The sequence below is a fragment of the Nerophis lumbriciformis genome, linkage group LG09 (assembly GCF_033978685.3).
Source record: "Nerophis lumbriciformis linkage group LG09, RoL_Nlum_v2.1, whole genome shotgun sequence".
NCBI lineage: Eukaryota > Metazoa > Chordata > Actinopteri > Syngnathiformes > Syngnathidae > Nerophis > Nerophis lumbriciformis.
The window spans coordinates 20,042,501-20,061,120 of NC_084556.2; the positions used below are offsets into that span (position 1 = coordinate 20,042,501).

General features: G+C 39.9%; 1 protein-coding gene across 1 annotated transcript in view; it reads left to right on the forward strand.

Moving 5' to 3' along the window:
- LOC133607125 (transmembrane protein 47-like) overlaps positions 1–11,743 on the forward strand; it is a 16,434-nt gene extending 4,691 nt beyond the window's left edge. Inside the window, exons 2-3 of the mRNA XM_061961588.2 lie at positions 2,498–2,638; positions 11,131–11,743. Coding sequence (XP_061817572.1) covers positions 2,498–2,638; positions 11,131–11,312 — 323 coding nt within the window. The 3' untranslated portion in view covers positions 11,313–11,743. The remainder of the gene's footprint in view (positions 1–2,497; positions 2,639–11,130) is intronic.
- Positions 11,744–18,620: the final 6,877 nt, after the last annotated feature.

The window sequence follows — 18,620 nt, forward strand, 5'->3', positions numbered from 1 at the left end:
CTGCTGGTGAGAGGGTGTGGATCAAAATTCAAATCACATGATGTGCTAAAGCTGCAAGCAAGAATACCTCCTGAAGGATAAGCCTTATTATTCAAATGCTGTGTTATCAGGGATTCCTTTCTCCCTGCCTCGTGACATATGAAGCTCACTGTTGTTCAGCTCATCCAATGCAAATGTGTCTTTAGAGCATCTCCTTTCTCCTGACAATGACAAGTGTGGGGGGTAACCACAATACAAAGCAGGCAGGAAAGAAGGAAAGCGAGCTATTCAAACGAGAATCGTCATTTCATAAGTAAATTAAAGTGCACTTTATAGACAAAGGAAGTGAAAATGAAATTAAAAAGGGGGATTGGAGAACATTTGTGAGGTCAAAGGTTGTTGTTTTAAAACATTCCAGAGGTGTTTGATGGGGATAAGATCAAGTTCTTCCTCATTAAACTGCACCAGCTGATTTAGCCTGGAACAGAGAAGCCACTTTCCTCAAATTCTGTTCACACAGTGTTTTGTTTTGGCTCAATATTTCATATTATTGATTAATTAACTGATTAACTGTTGTCCATCCATGCATTTTCTACCGCTTGTCCCTATCGGGGGGTGCTGGAGCCTATCCCGGGCGAAAGCCGGGGTACACCCTGGACAAGTCGCCACCTCATCGCAGGGTAAATGGTAAATGGGTTTTACTTGTATAGTGCTTTTATACCTTCAAGGTACTCAAAGCGTTATTTCCACATTTCCCCATTCACACACGCATTCACACACTGATGGCGGGAGCTGCCATGCAAGGCCCTAACCACGACCCATCAGGAGCAAGGGTGAAGGGTCTTGCCCAAGGACACAACAGACGTGACTAGGATGGTTGAAGTTGGGGATCGAACCAGGAACCCTCAGGTTGCTGGCACGCTCTCCCAACCAGGCCAAAACACATAGACAACATTCACACTCACATTCTCACAATAGGGCCAATTTGGTGTTGCCACTCAACCTATCCCCAGGTGCATGTCTTTCCCTTTATTTGTGTTCGTACTGCATACATCTAAACATTATGTGCAGTTACCCCTCACATTTCAGCAACCATTGTTAGGTCTGGGCCGATAACAAATTTTGCTCAACGATATATTGATCTAAAAATTATTACTGATACACAATATTATTGCCATTATTTTTGCATGCACAATAAGTACAGGCACGTATCTAGTTGATACTACTATGATTACATCGATATTTTTTGGTATCACATTATCTTCTTTCATTTAAAAATTTTTTATATTATGTTTATAAACTCAGGGAATACATCCCTGGATACATGAGGACTTTGAATATGACCAATTTATGATTCTGTAACTACTTGGTATCGGACTGATACCTACATTTGTGGTATCATCCAAAACTAATGTGAAGTATCTAACAACAGAAGAATAAGTGATTATTACATTTTAACAGAAGTGTAGATAGAACATGTTAAAAGAGAAAGTAAGCAGATATTAACAGTAAATGAACAAGTAGATTGATAATTAATTGTCTACCACTTGTCCTTAATAATGTTGACAAAATAATATAATGGAAAATGACACAATATGTTACTGCATACGTCAGCAGACAAATTAGGAGCCTTTGTTTGTTGACTTACTACTAAAAGACAAGTTGTCTAGTATGTTCACTATATTATTTAAGGACTTAACTGCAAAAATAAACATATGTTTAATGTACCCTAAGATTTTTTGTTAAAATAAAGCCAATAATGCAATTTTTTTGTGGTCCCCTTTATTTAGAAAAGTACCGAAATAATTTTAGTACCGATACAGGTACCAAAATATTGGTATCGTTACAACACTAATATATATATATATATATATATATATATATATATATATATATATATATATATATATATATATATATATATATATTAAATGTTTGGGTAGAATTTTATTCAACAAAACCAGTTTTCTTATACATAACATAGAACATTATAAGAGCTGTTCATCTATTTTTGGAGGAATCATAGAACTGGCACCCAATGTTATTAAAAATAATTGATTTTGAATCGACAATTGTTTTGAATCGAGAATCGATTATGAAATGAATCTTGTGGTGCCTAAAGATTCACAGCCCTACTATACCCTGCTGTTCCTTCTTCATTACAAGTTCTACTTCATTTTAATTTCATTACACTTAAAGCATTGACTGTCACGTTAATAAAGGCTTTAGTTTTAGCCCTAAATCAGCATGATATTTTATGGAAAAAATGCTTATGCATAGAGAACATGGTGGGAGTCCACCAACGGCCTGTGTTCAACTTTGGAGATGGCAGACATTTATGAGGTGAAAGTGTTGACTGTAAAATGACTTCAGCAGCCACAAACCACAAGGAGTCAGCATTATGTAATATGCAATTCCACATCCAAAAAGAAATGAGACATTTTTTATGAAGTCATCTCCGTGATGTGGTGCAGGTCGTGCTTTGATGAACTAATGTTATTTATGTGTCATCCTGCAGACTGGCAGATTGCCACCTTGGTGCTGCTGGTGGCCGGCGCCGTGGCGACCCTGGTGGCCTTTCTGGTGGGGCTCATTTCGCTGTGCCACGGCACGCAGAGAAAGCACTACCGCACGGTGGCCGTGTTCCTCTTCACTGCAGGTCAGTCTGCTCTCCTTCCTGCCTGTCACATTCTTTTCTCCTCTGATTATGGAGAAACCGAGAGGCGGCAAGCACACCCTCACCAGAACCACAAGCGTTTCCATACAGACAGGCTTTTATTCCTTCCAGAGCTCCTAAGAAACGAAGGAATGAAGCGGCAGCTCGTTTCTTCTGTGGTGAGCAGCCCAGAGGCCCGCTCGGTCCGCGGGCCAAGAAAAAGGCAGCCGCAGAATTTTGTATGAGAACCAACACAAGTGAAGTCACATTATAGAGGGGAAATGGTGACAACAATATCTATACTTCAATATTGTTATTAAAACACAAGCTTGTTGTTTGTGAAGGTTGGTAGAAACAGACTGGTAGCTTTGTGCTTATTTGGCTTGAGCTAAAGTTGGAACACCAACCACTTACTGTACATACTGTACAGCCACTTGACTTGTGCCACTTTCCATACTGATACTGTTGCTTTATTTGTTACATGGGACAATGCACAGTAATGAACATATACAATGTAAACGTGCCAGATTGGAACCTAAGGTTAATTGCCGTCTGTAGTCCTCGGCATGGTAAACAACAAGGTCCATAAAAAACACAAAAGTAAGACAGCATCAACATCAGGCATTATCAGTACAATAAAGTACACAAACTCAGATATAGTAATAAAAAAATGGAGACCAATGTAAAACTTACACGTGCACTAGAATAAACAGACTTTTTTATATTTCCAATTTGAAATGTACCCTGATGGTGCGTTCAAAGACTCATGGATGTTCTGAAACACCCAAATAATAAGGCATCTTGGAAGTCACAATTTGTTCCAGATTTTTCATTTAATTCATTTTTCATTCACTTAATATAAAATAAAAATAACTGATACCACATTAGAAGAAGTCATGAATGAAAAGAAGTAGAAATAAGTATAAACGTATAATACCTAAGAACTTATAATACTTATTACAGACCAACAGTTTGATTATAATGTGCATCTTAGTTGTAGTTTCCATTACCAAATAGGAAAGTGTTGATATCGCCATGTAAAATCGCTAATGCTAGTCAGTAACATGTATATGGCAAATCCAATGTAAGGCACTTTGAAAAGTGGAGCCTTACTTTCGAGCGCTATCTATCAGGCATGCTTTGATGGCATGGAAAATTGCAACATTACCCAGAGGCAGCCAGCTATGAATACGCCTGTTTTCCCGCAAAGTGTTTGAGCCGATGTTGAGTATGCAAACGAATGCGACGTCACGCGCAACAAAGGTATCCAAAAATTGTACCTTTTGATTTTAGTTGAATGGAAGTCCGTGGGTACTCGGTACCTATAAAAGTACTGAATTTGCTACCTGTCCCTCGTCACATATGATTTTAGAATTGTATTTATTTTTTTCAAAATATGTTGATTGGATTGTAAATTTGACTACCTAAGTCACTTAAGGTCAGCAAGTTCAGTTCAAAACTTGGGAGACAAACATTTTTGCAGCAAATTCCTAAAAACACTAGAGTGCTTCTGTTGTAAGGAGGAACTTGGACCACTGTTAACACTTTGGCAAGTCCTTGCATTGACATTTTAACCTTGCTAGCTACGTGGGTACAAACTTGTGATTTACATAACTGAGGCGATCCTCAAGGCGCCCCTTTAAGTTTTCTTCCTTTTGGCAGTTGAAAAAAATGGCTGTTATGTGATTTGTGTAACTAAGGTGCTGTAGCTTGTTTACTTCAAATCCAGTCAGTAGTCTATCGTTCACTTTTTTGTGTGATATCAGTGGTGTTCCTCAAGGTTCTATTTTAGGTGCCTCTTTTTTTCATTATTTGGGCTATTCAACTGGAGGGCTGCAAATTCAGTTAAAAAAAACTTGTGATAGACAAATGATTAAAAACACTAAAGTGCTGTCATAGGGATGATCTTTGACTAGCTTTTGTCCTCCTGTAACTCTGACAAAATAAATACAGTAGACAAAAATCCATTGTCTACTGTAGAGGACGCTGGTTCTTAGAAATATGCAAGATAAGATCAATAGTAAAGGGACAAGTCCGCAAAAAATGGAAAAGATGTTAAATTGTTGTAATGATGGTGACAGTTTGACCCTGGAACTGATTATTTCTACTTCCCATATTTCCCATGGAGTAAAAAAAATCTAATTTGCGACATATACAGCAACCAGTGACATTTGTTCGCCGCATGTGACACGGATGTAGCAAAAGTCAAGCGGAAATGTGTTTAATGCAAGGAATACTTTTGAATGTAATTTTTAGGGAGGTTTGTGAGGAATCTTTGTCCTTGTTGTCCCTATGAAAACATGCAGCATGAAAGGCCCAGTGTGTGCAGTGGACTTAATGGCTGCACCACTGCCTGCTAGCCATTTACTGAAAAGCATGGCAAGCCACTGTTATCCTTTCCTGCGTGTAATTGCTCCAAGAGCCTGGCGGGAATAAGGACTCCTTTACAGAGCAGAGCAGGAGCGGAGCATGTTGGACCCCCGTTCAATGCCCCTCAGCAGGCCTGTGTGGTATTTATTTTCTGTCCAGAAATATGACCTCAGCTCGGTCTGGGCTCCATCAACACGGCCGCATTCTTGTGGGCTGCCGCTCCAATATGGGAGGAAGGAAAGGCGGGAGAGAAGTCGCACTGAAGTCCTCCAGATCCGCACAGCCTTAACTGAAGGAAAATGACTCACACGATTATTGAAGCTTCCTTCTGTGTCGAGGTCCAGCGTCCTTACTGTCCGCTCATATAAACACTGCGCAGGATATGCAAATACAGTATATGTTCGACCACCACCATGAAATTTTGTGGAATAGAGACACACGCTAAAGAAAATCATTTTGGTGCAAGTCTGTATACAAATGCAGATAAGAGATGGATGCATTTTTTTCTTTGTTCCCCATTGCTCAAAAATACGCATTTACAAACCCCATTCCATATGAGTTGGGAAATTGTGTTAGATGTAAATATAAACGGAATACAATGATTTGCAAATCCACTTCAACCCATATTTAATTGAATGCACTACAAAGACAATATATTTGATGTTCAAACTCATAAACTTTATTTTTTTTTTGCAAATAATAATTAACTTAGAATTTCATGGCTGCAACACGTGCCAAAGTAGTTGGGAAAGGGCATGTTCACCACTGTGTTACATGGCCTTTCCTTTTAACAACACTCAGTAAACGTTTGGGAACTGAGGAGACACATTTTTTAAGCTTCTCAGGTGGAATTCTTTCCCATTCTTGCTTGATGTACAGCTTAAGTTGTTCAACAGTCCGGGGGTCTCCATTGTGGTATTTTAGGCTTCATAATGCGCCACACATTTTAAATGGGAGACAGGCGTAGACTACAGGCAGGCCAGTCTAGTACCCGCACTCTTTTACTATGAAGCCACGTTGATGTAACACGTGGCTTGGCATTGTCTTGCTGAAATAAGAAGGGGCGTCCATGGTAACGTTGCTTGGATGGCAACATGTGTTGTTCCAAAACCTGTATGTACCTTTCAGCATTAATGGCGCCTTCACAGATGTGTAAGTTACCCATGTCTTGGGCACTAATCCACCCCCATACCATCACAGATGCTGGCTTTTCAACTTTGCGCCTATAACAATCCGGATGGTTCTTTTCCTCTTTGGTCCGGAAGACACGACGTCCACAGTTTCCAAAAATAATTTGAAATGTGGACTCGTCAGACCACAGAACACTTTTCCACTTTGTATCAGTCCATCTTAGATGAGCTCAGGCCCAGCGAAGCCGACGGCGTTTCTGGGTGTTGTTGATAAACGGGTTTCGCCTTGCATAGGAGAGTTTTAACTTGCACTTACAGATGTAGCGACCAACTGTAGTTACTGACAGTGGGTTTCTGAAGTGTTCCTGAGCCTATGTGGTGATATCCTTTACACACTGATGTCGCTTGTTGATGCAGTACAGCCTGAGGGATCGAAGGTCACGGGCTTAGCTGCTTACGTGCAGTGATTTCTCCAGATTCTCTGAACCCTTTGATGATATTACAGACCGTAGATGGTGAAATCCTTACATTCCTTGCAATAGCTGGTTGAGAAAGGTTTTTCTTAAACTGTTCAACAATTTGCTCACGCATTTGTTGACAAAGTGGTGACCCTCGCCCCATCCTTGTTTGTGAATGACTGAGCATTTCATGGAATCTACTTTTATACCCAATCACGGCACCCACCTGTTCCCAATTTGCCTGTTCACCTGTGGGATGTTCCAAATAAGTGTTTGATGAGCATTCCTCAACTTTATCAGTATTTATTGCCACCTTTGCCAACTTCTGTGTGACGTGTTGCTGGCATCAAATTCTAAAGTTAATGATTATTTGCAAAAAAGAAAATGTTTATCAGTTTGAACATCAAATATGTTGTCTTTGTAGCATATTCAACTGAATATGGGTTGAAAAGGATTTGCAAATCATTGTATTCCGTTTATATTTACAGCTAGCACAATTTTCCAACTCATATGGAAACGGGGTTTGTATACCCCAGCACATTTGCAATGTTCTCCTTTTTAAATAGTAAATAATGAGTTGTTTTTATAGTAACTTAAATAGAGAGTGGTTTGATGGCACTATCTGCAGAAGAAAAGGAGTGTTGCACCTTTTGAATCCAAGTGAATTCACTCAATATGTTCTTGAGTGGAGATGCTTTGACAAGATGTTGTTGTGTAACTGCATGTTTTTAAGTACAGTGGAACCTCGATTCACAATTCTTGAACAGGGTGCGTTAATCGAAAAGTTCATAGAGTAAAGCACATTTCTCCATAAGAAACAATGTAACTATGAATATTGGGTTCCAGTCTCGACAAAAGTCCATATTTTAGTGAATTTCTGTGCACTTTGAACATTAAATATTAAACAAACATAACAAGGGGGTGATGGATCGACTTTATTTAACAAGTCAAAAAACAACAACGGCAAACTAAACTGTCCTGTATGCGCTGCTCTGCTAACACGCGCACGCATAAAAAAGTCCCTTTGGTGCCTTCGGAAATTACAAAAATCCGTAACTTTAACAACCATATTGCTACAATAATAAACATTTAAAGAAGTAAAATCCACTTGCATTTACCTTGGCAAAGAAGGAGCTGAAGAGAAAAAGGCAGACAGAGTGGGAGAGCGTAGGGGGCCGGAGAAGGGGTTGTGTTTGTGTGTGTGTGTTTTCTTATTAGGCCCCTTCTACAATACCCTGGATAACCTTATCCTTGTCCACACACACACAATGGTTGTTTAAGACCCCCTCCGTCAGCCGGCGCAACGCGACCTAGTACGCATGCGCGGAAAATGCGCACCTCATAGTCACCTCCAGTGTTGCTTTGTGTGCAAGTTCTTAAATTTAACTTATCTGAACAATATCCAGTGTTGTGGTATTTCAATTAACTGGAATCCAGTGTGCTGTGGGGCCCTATTGTAGTGAATCACACCTGAGCCATCATAAATTAATCAAATCTCTAATGGACACGTGAAAGTAAACAATGTGATAAATAACATTTTACAACAATCAAACTAGAGATCTAGATATCTGGTCAGGACACTCCTCACTCTTTTGCCTTCACCTTCATTGTCCATTCCTTTTTGTGACTTTATATACTCTGGACCTAGACGTTGAGTCCGCAACATACATGGCGGACAATAACTGATACAGTCTGCTTTGCCAGTCCAAAAGCATTCGCCGTATTCCGTAGTCTTCACTCAATGGCCAGGTACCTTTTTATCACATCCACGGGAGTCTGCATTCTCGTTGTCTCTCCTTCGACAAATAGACAAAGTTTTTCGGTAAGTAGAATCACAGCTGACCTGGACATTCGAAAGTTATCTTGCCGTCTGAGAAGTGTTGTATCTGAAATAGCTGCAATCGCTTTCTCTTAAGGTATTCATGTATGATTTCCACAAGCGTCTGTACATGTAGAGGAAGGAGAAACACGGGCATGTCTGGATGACTCGCCTCCATATTTCCAGTGGTTAGCTCCGAGTTACGAAACCGCTTTATTATGAAGCTGGCTGTGGCGCTGTCTTTATGACGTCACTTCCTGTGTGGGGCACGTCTTTCTGACGTAACTTTCTCTGTGGCATCACTTTTTCTCCGAACTCAGTTTGTAAACGATCAATGAGTCCATACAAAGCTAAGAGCCGGAGATTCAAGAAATACACGGAGCACTTACCGGTGTAGAAATTTGTCCGAGGAGGGGAACCTTAAACGATAGTTTAGTGTGGCTGAAACGGGGCTTAGGCTAAATAATTATTTGTTTAAGGGGTTAAACGACTTAGTGAGGCACTGCCGAACAAGAGGTAGTATTTTCCTCCGCTGTGAAATAAATCTGCTATGGCATCTTTTCCCAAAAAGTCCGGTCTTGTCACAATTAAAACTTGCTGTGGTACGAAGCCTACTTGGTCGATTCTTCCATATTACTTGCGAGCGCCATTAATGTACTCCTTTTTACGCGACACTTACTGAGTGGCCATAACAATTCATTACATTAAGCTCATGATGCGGACACGTTAGTTACTGGATGCTTTCTAATAGGCATGTGCCTTGGAGACTTTGTATGTGTAAGTAATAGGCAACTGATACTAGTTTATATTGACAAATGTGCTGTTTTAGGCTGCAATATTTTTAAACTAAGCACACTTATTACGTTTGTCTAGCTTGTGCGCTATTGTGTGCATAGCTGTTGTGTAGTAGCCAATAGCCTCCCATGTTTCCTTTTTGCAAATGACTTCACCAGAAAAGACCAACTTTGTGAGCTTATTGGAAGACATTTAGATGTTACTATCCCGTTTTACGCAAGTAAACACGCTGCAGGACCGTTTTTTGAGATGCAAGCTGACATAATCCGATACTTGTTTGTTCGCTGATATCACGCCGATATTTAGCATTAATATCGGGTCTGCCTTTTTCTGTCATTGTTTTTGATAAAATTTCATGACATCCAATGACCACACAAGTTAAATAATAGGATTATACATGGTTTCTTCACTAGGAAAGGTGTTAATTTAAGAATGTGCTTGCTATTTATGGTTGGGGTTTGTATCTGTGTGCAAATGGAATACTGGCAGCAAGTTTATACCAACATCTTTAAAAGTGATTTGTTTAAAGGGGAACATTATCACATTTTCAGAATGGTTAAAAACATTAAAAAATCAGTTCCCAGTGGCTTATTATATTTTTCAAAGTTTTTTTCAAAATTTTACCCATCACGCAATATCCCTAAAAAAAGCTTCAAAGTGCCTGATTTTAACCATCGTTATAAACACCCGTCCATTTTCCTATGACGTCACATAGTGAAGCCAACACAAACAAACATGGCGGAAAAAACAGCAAGCTATAGCGACATTAGCTCGGATTCAGACTCGGATTTCAGCGGCTTAAGCGATTCAACAAATTACGAATGTATTGAAACGGATGGTTGTAGTGTGGAGGCAGGTAGCAAAAACGAAATTGAAGAAGAAACTGAAGCTATTGAGCCATATCGGTTTGAACCGTATGCAAGCGAAACCGACGAAAACGACACGACAGCCAGCGACACGGGAGAAAGCGAGGACGAATTCGGCGATCGCCTTCTAACCAACGATTGGTATGTGTTTGTTTGGCATTAAAGGAAACTAACAACTATGAACTAGGTTTACAGCATATGAAATACATTTGGCAACAACATGCACTTTGAGAGTGCAGACAGCCCAATTTTCATCAATTAATATATTCTGTAGACATACCCTCATCCGCGCTCTTTTCCTGTAAGCTGATCTGTCCAGTTTTGGAGTTGATGTCAGCAGGCCAGGGAAGCTAGGGTCGATAGGGGGTTTAGCTCGCTCATCTGCGGGAACAAACTGCCGCCATTTCTTGCCGTGCTACCAAGGCCCTTTGTCCCTGAATTGCTCACACACTCCGGCAGATTCAATGGGTGTCTGGCGGCAGATTTCTTTGACTTTATCGTTGGAAATGCATCTGCTTTGAGTGTCGCAGGATATCCACACATTCTTGCCATCTCTGTCGTAGCATAGCTTTCGTCGGTAAAGTGTGCGGAACAAACGTCCAATTTCTTGCCACTTTCGCATCTTTGGGCCACTGGTGCAACTTGAATCCGTCCCTGTTCGTGTTGTTACACCCTCCGACAACACACCGACGAGGCATGATGTCTCCAAGGTACGGAAAACAGTCGAAAAAACGGAAAATAACAGAGCTGATTTGACTCGGTGTTTGAGAAAATGGCGGATTGCTTCCCGATGTGACGCCACGTTGTGACGTCATCGCTCCGAGAGCGAATATTAGAAATGCGTTTAATTCGCCAAAATTCACCCATTTAGAGTTCGGAAATCGGTTAAAAAAATATATGGTCTTTTTTCTGCAACATCAAGGTATATATTGACGCTTACATAGGTCTGGTGATAATGTTCCCCTTTAAATAATCCAATTTGTATATGCTTTGGCATTTTAATGTACATTATATGTCATCTACAAATTAATCTAATTTATGTCTTTTGTTCACCCAGTTGTGCTGCAGGCCTGCGCCTTGGTCTTGTACCCCATCAAGTTCATCGACGGGACGGTCCTGCAGACGTATCACGAGTTCAACTGGGGCTACGGCCTGGGCTGGGGAGCGACCATCTTCATGCTGGGCGGAGGAGTCCTCTTCTGCCTGCGGACGGACATATACGAGGACGCCATGTACTGACCTGGCAGCCTCTCTCTCCACACACACACACACAACTCTAACTGTACATAGAACTCTCTCGGTTATTTTTAGTCAGACAGCAGAAGACCCTAAACTAGGCCAGGCCTGTTTGTATAGAGCCCCCTCTCACTACTGCCCCAACACCACACTCGGTATCGGAGGGAGTTTTCTGAATGAGCACCAGTTGCTGGACGTTTCCACCGCATGGGGACCTGCATGGCTGTCCATTGTCGGACAAACAGAGGACGGTCTCCTGAACATTTAAAGGCACCGCTGTTATTCCTGTAGCGTTTCGTCATGGCACCACTATCCTCTAACATATATTTACTAAGTGAGCTTTCATATATGCTGGATATTTATAGTTGGTCTCGTATAATGTAAATGTGTAAAAAGTGTTTCTACATGAAGGACGTTCTTAAATAAATTTAAAAAAAGTGACGTTTTTGATTGTTGTATCCTGACACCTGAGGGTAAAAAAAAAAAAACTCTGACCTTTGACCTACATGTAAAAAAAGCATGAGCGCCGCCCCCACGTCTTGGCGCATTTATCATTCACTAGTACACAGTCTTGTCTTCATTTGCTGTGTTTATGTTACCGAGGCTGCATGTTTCGTGTCGCACGTCGTCAGCCTGGTGTGAAAGCTTCCACCCCTGCGGCAGCTGCTCGCAGAACCTCTGCAGCTGTGAAAACTGACCACTTGGATTTTCACACGAGAATGAAAACCCACTGGGAAAATCCCAAATGTCTTCCAGTGTGCAGTGATGCTGCATTTTAATGCAAATGGTACTCGGGGGCTTTTTTAGCGGTTTTCTTATAACAGCAAGCTGAAACGTGAGCTGGTGGTTGCATAACAGGAACACTCTCTGTGCAATTTTTGGGGAATTAGGAAAATAGAACTTGGCGAGGATTACTTCAAGTTCAAGTAAAATTTTTATTCAGACATTTAAGCATTTGACAGATAAAGAGAAGACATGTTTTTAATATAGATATAGTCTGAAATGGAATAAGCAGAAACTAATGCTTATTACATCTATCCCAGTGTATTTACAAAACAAAAACAGAAAAAACTACCAATGTCTTATGCATGTAATTGTACTTTTTTATTTGTTCCGTTCATCACAAAAGAAAAGTATATGAAAAAGCTCCACCCCCACGATCCCGAAAGGGACAATCGGTAGAAAATGGACGGACGGATCCTTAGCATCGATTCTCAACATACTTTTTTATAATTTATTTTTTCAAAATAATTTGACATTGTATTGAAGTATTACAGTCTTTTAGCTCTTGGTCCAACTTATTCCATACATGAATCCCAACAAAAGACACACTATGCTACTTTGCACTTTTAAACATGTATTTCTTTTGGAAATTATAAACAGTCTCATTTTTTAAACAATCCCTGAATATACACTAGTAACTTGTTATTGTATGTTATACATAAATTGTGCTGTCTTAAAGTCGACCAAATCTTTCAGTTTTAGTGCGTTTAATTTAATTAAAGACCAATTTGTATGTGTCCTGTGCGCCACTTTAGAATTTATATATTTGCAAAAGTAAGAACTGCACTGAAACATTCTGAGAGCTGTTTTAATATGCAATATTGGTTATTCCATTGAGTAGTTCAATTCAAAAACGGAATATTCTATAAAGCTTTACTATAGACACAGTGAGATATTTCAAGATGCATTTCTTTTTTGTTTTTTTTTACAATAATAAAGCCAACAGCGGATTTTAAGAAAATTCAGTATCTCATGCAATTTGAAAAATTGTTAATGTTTAATCATTTCAACTATTAGTTTGCGCTCTGTAGAAATATAAATATTGTTTTATCATTTTTTTATTAGTTAGCTTTAATGTAAAATGTAATGTATGTAATTATATAGTACATATACAACACAATTTATTTAAACATGTCTAATATATGCACCAATATATGCAATTATAATAAAGACTATAGGACTATTGTATACATTATGTGTATTTTTTGTGTTTCATATTAAAAAGTGAAAATGTAATTATTGTATCGGTTTAGCTTATTTGTTTAATCTTTGGTCAGTTTTTCCACCACTGCAATAGTACTTATATTGCTTAAACAATAAAGAAAATGGGCTTGAATTAATGTTTCATAACTATGACGTCACCAAGAATTGCATGGTAACAATTCATGTTTTGACACCAGTTACGCTCGTCTGTCCTCTGGTGGTCAGTATATATACTGCATTGTGCTTTTGAGTGCGTTTAAATTAAGGTAGCATGTTTGCCAGTGCTTCGTTTGTTTGATTGTACTTTTAAAGTTATTTTTCCGGCAGGAAGATACGAGTTTCAACAAATATTCAGTGATATTAACAGCTGATTTATGTCATACCTCCAAATTCGGGAGTTTGGGGGGGGGCGTGGTCGGGGGATTATATTTATAGCTAGAATTTCAGTGAATTCTAGCTATATATATATATATATATATATATATATATATATATATATATATATATATATATATATATATATATATATACACATATATAATAAAATGCATACATATATATAGCTAGAATTCACTGAAACATAAAATAAATACTTGAATTTCAGTGTTCATTTATTTACACATGTACACACATAACACTCCTCTCTACTCATTGTTGTATTTGAAAGTGCAATGCTTTGCAGCCAGTAGCACAGCCTTTGAAGGAGCATAGGTATGGGCAGTGTAATATTCTGGGTTGGAGTCAATAACCAGGCGAGGTGACGAAGTTACGTCTCTTTACTTCATATTTCAGAACCGACTCCCACACTTGCATTAAAGATGTGCTATTTGGATTTACACTGTATGAAAAAACATTTGAAAAGGAATTTTAAGATATCCACAACACGAATACATACATTTTATATATTCGGGTTGTGGATATCTTTGTCATCTATGGATCTTTTCTGGTTTCAGACTGTTCAGATGTGGGAATTTTTACTTCTCCAAATGACTACAGTTCTTTATAGTCGTGATAATACGACTTTCCCCGTATTTGAACATGTTTTTCTTAATACGAATACAATTTCATTTTAAGACATATAAAGTGTTTAAAACGTTTATTAGACATTGATTCATGTATTCGGATTAGAGCGCTCTATTCTTTGCGCCTATGAATATTTTCCGGGTTTAGACTTTTGCGTTTACATTTGTTTGGAAATTTTCAATTTCACCTTTACTTTATTCTCCTGATATTAACATTTCTCCTTGGTGTATGTTATCATTTTTCTTAATACTAATACAGTTTAATGGCAAGACATCTCAAATTGATTACATACATGTTTTTAGAGTTTATTAAATAAGATATAATGTGTTTTATCATTTTTTTGGTCAAATTAGCATTAAGATATATCATTTCAAATATAGAGCTTCTATACATAGTGGTTTATTAACCATATTTAAACTTAAAAAAAACATTGATATGTGGCATGTGCATACATGTCTATAATATTTTGATTATAGGACATCTCTAATAAATCAACTAGGAATTGCAACCGGGAATCGTTTTTTTATAGTAAGGTCATGGTTATATCAACACAAACAAGCAGCTTCAAGTACTTTGACCACAGCAGGTTAAAAATATATTTGACTCCTGCTACAAGCATAACTTACATAAAAAGAGATGTTTTTTTTCCTCGGTGTAATAAATCTTTCGTAGAACATTCCAGCCCCTGGGGACAGTAACCAGTCGGGCCCTGCAACCTTTCACCCTGCAGGGACAGATTCCAGTTACTGAGCCTGGGGGACGATGAAAAACTCTGCAGGGGAGAACTAAAAAAATAAAATAAAATAAAATCTACTATGCAGATGATGCACACCGACATATATGATGTCCGTTGGGATACATGGCGGTTGTCTTCGAGCATGCATTTCTAGTAGTTGTAGACGAACACAAGCAAGGGATATCCTGCATCTCGCCTGAACAGAAGAAAGTATGGATGACGTTGATGCTGAGTCAGCGTGTGTGCAAACCTGAAAGTGCTGCAGGTCTTCTTGCGGTCTTCACGAGCAGGCGTCCTCTCGTAGATGTCAGCATGCAGCGACGTGTTGTGCAAAGTAACACCTGAGCTATACATTACCAGCGCTCCTTCTATCTTCTATCAAGTGTGGCTCCACCAAAATTACACATTAACCTGAAACATGTCTCTTACCTTGCTATCTTGTTTTTTTTTTTTGTCCTCTTGCAATCTCCACAGTGCTCCACTTTCCACAAGGATTGGGAAAAACGAGCCAAATAATAAGGAAAAGTAGCAACTGTGCTTGACTAAAAACATCTTGTTATATTTTGTTATAAACAAGTAAATAAAAGAATGCATGCATGTTGACAGTAACAATGCATTGATAAATGTGGGAAGCAGACAGGTGTCTACACAGCAGGTGACCTCGGTGCGAGGAATCAAACATCATGCAACAGATGTAAATATTCCCAAGGTAAAAGCAATGTAAAACAAAAAAGACTCTGAAATAAGTTGAAGTGCATCATAAATTAAATGTAAAATATCATTATGACTGAATTAGACAAGACGAGGGAGAAAGAAAGAAAAAAGTGTTTAATTTGACATAATTTGGAATGCATATTTATATTTTCACAAATGCCCCTTTTCCCTACTAGTTGCATCAGGGTTTCTGCAGGAATCAGCAAATCTAATTTAATGCAACCTAAAACCATTTTTAATGCCCATGTCGTACTGCAGATCCTTGTTTTATATTAGGGGTTTTCTAAGTTTTTAGACTCAGGCGCAATATTGGGTAAAAACAGGGGTCAGCAGCCCGTGGCTCTCGAGCCTCAGGTGGCTCTTTAGTGCGGCCCTTGTGGCTCCATGGAGCATTTTTTTTAAAGTATTGAAAATTGGAAAAGATGGGCGGGGAAATTATTATTTTGTTTTAGTATGTTTATTGTTTGAGGACAAACATGACACAAACCTTCCCAATTGTTAGAAAGCCCACTGTTTAATATGTGTGTGTGTGTGTGTGTGTGTGTGTGTGTGTGTGTGTGTGTGTGTGTGTGTGTGTGTGTGTGTGTGTGTGTGTGTGTGTGTGTGTGCGTGCGCGTGCGTGTGTGTGCGTGCGTGCGTGCGTGCGTGCGTGCGTGCGTGCGTGCGTGCGTGTGTGTGTGTGTGTGTGTGTGTGTGTGTGTGTGTGTGTGTGTGTGTGCTTCACTGATGAGAGTATTTGGTGAACATCGTTTTGTCCTACTAATGTCGGCGGTTCTTGAACTCACCATAGTGTGGACTGTGACGCAACAGTTTGTTTACATGTAAAATCTTCCACTCCTTTGTCTCATTTTGTCCACCAAACGTTTTATGTTGTGCGTGAATGCACAAAGGTGCACTTTGTTGATGTTATTGACTTGTGTGGAGTGCTAATCAGGCATATTTGGTCAGTGCATGACTGCAAGCTAATCAATTTTAATTTTTTGGGGCGGTATAGCTCGGTTGGTAGAGTGGCCGTGCCAGCAACTTGAGGGTTCCAGGTTCGATCCCCGCTTCTGCCATCCTAGTCACTGCCGTTGTGTCCTTGGGCAAGACACTTTACCCACCTGCTCCCAGTGCCACCCACACTGGTTTAAAAATGTAACTTAGACATTGGGTTTCACTATGTAAAGCGCTTTGAGTCACGAGAGAAAAGCGCTATATAAATATAATTCACTTCACTTCACTAATCAATGCTAACATGCTATTTAGGCTAGCTTTATGTACATTTTGCATCATTATGTCTCATTTGGGGCAGCACGGTGGCAGAGGGGTTAGTGCGTCTGCCTCACAATACGAAAGTGCTGAGTAGTCTGGGGTTCAATCCCAGGCTCGGGATCTTTCTGTGTGGAGTTTGCATGTTCTCCCCGTGACTGCGTGGGTTCCCTCCGGGTACTCCGGCTTCCTCCCACCTCCAAAAACATGCACCTGGGGATAGGTTGATTGGCAACACTAAATTGGCCCTAGTGTGTGAATGTGAGTGTGAATGTTGTCTGTCTATCTGTGTTGGCCCTGTGATGAGGTGGCGACTTGTCCAGGGTGTACCCCGCCTTCCGCTCGATTGTAGCTGAGATAGGCTCCAGCGCCCCCCGCGACCCCAAAGGGAATAAGCGGTAGAAAATGGATGGATGGATGGATATATATATATATATATATATATATACAGTATATTTATTTATATATATATGTACGATTTTTCTCCACAAATGTAAATGTTTTAAGTGCACATTAACATAGGTTCAACACACTGTAGTGTTGTTCATAAATGGCATTGGCATGGACACGCTACTCACTCTACCTTGCAGTTTCAAAGTAAAAACATAAAACAACTATTTTATTGTAAGCATTTATGATTGCTAGCGATTGGCACTCTACTGTAGTTGCGATTATCGCTGTAGTTGTCAACTACCAATTTGCGGAGTACATGCCAGCTAACGATAACGCTCAAGTTGCCAGATAGTAAGTAGCGCGTCAGTTGCCAGCTAGCGATTAGCACGTCAGTTGCCAGCAAGTGGTTCGTGCTGTAGTTGTCAAGCAGCGATTAGTGTGCTAGTTGCTAGCGATTAGCATTCTAGTTGTCACAGCCCGAGCACACCTCAGTGCGCATTCATGCGTGCGCTGCGCTGAGCGCACCTCCGGTAGTGCGCCGGGCGCGCATCAGTCCGGCTGCAGCAAGCAGCTGCAATCCGCGCACCTGTCACTGATCAGAGGACCTGCCTTCATAAGCCTGCACAACCTGCTATCCCGGGCCAGAACGTAGTTTCCTGTTTTGTACAGTAAGCCAACTCGTATAAAGCTCTATGCTCTCCCTCTCTGTGTTTTCTCCTCCTCCGTGTTTCATTGTGCGTTGTCCTGTGTCGTGTCGTTCCAGCAGCAAACCTACGTTCCCGTGTCACCAGCTGTGTGTCTCGTCTTCCCGCGTTCCCTCAGCTTCCCTGGCTACCTCTTGGATCTCGACCTCCCGCCTGGACACGGACTTTGACGCCTCGCTATTGCCCCGACTTCCTGCCTGTTCTCACAGACCTCCGAGCCAGCTTTCCCCTCTTGGACTTCCGCCTCTTGCTCAACACTCCCGGTAACACACAACAGTTAATTCACACACATAGTCGCACCATACACTTTTGGATTAGTCACACTTCATTCTCTTGTTTATTAATATTATTATTTATTATATATATAGTGTATATATATAAATAAATAGAATTTAAACGACGCCCCTCCTGTCTGTGCCGTCTCCTTCCTTCTGTACACATAACACTAGTTTCCATATAGCGATTAGTGCTTTAGTTGCCAGCTAGTGATTAGTGCACCAGTTA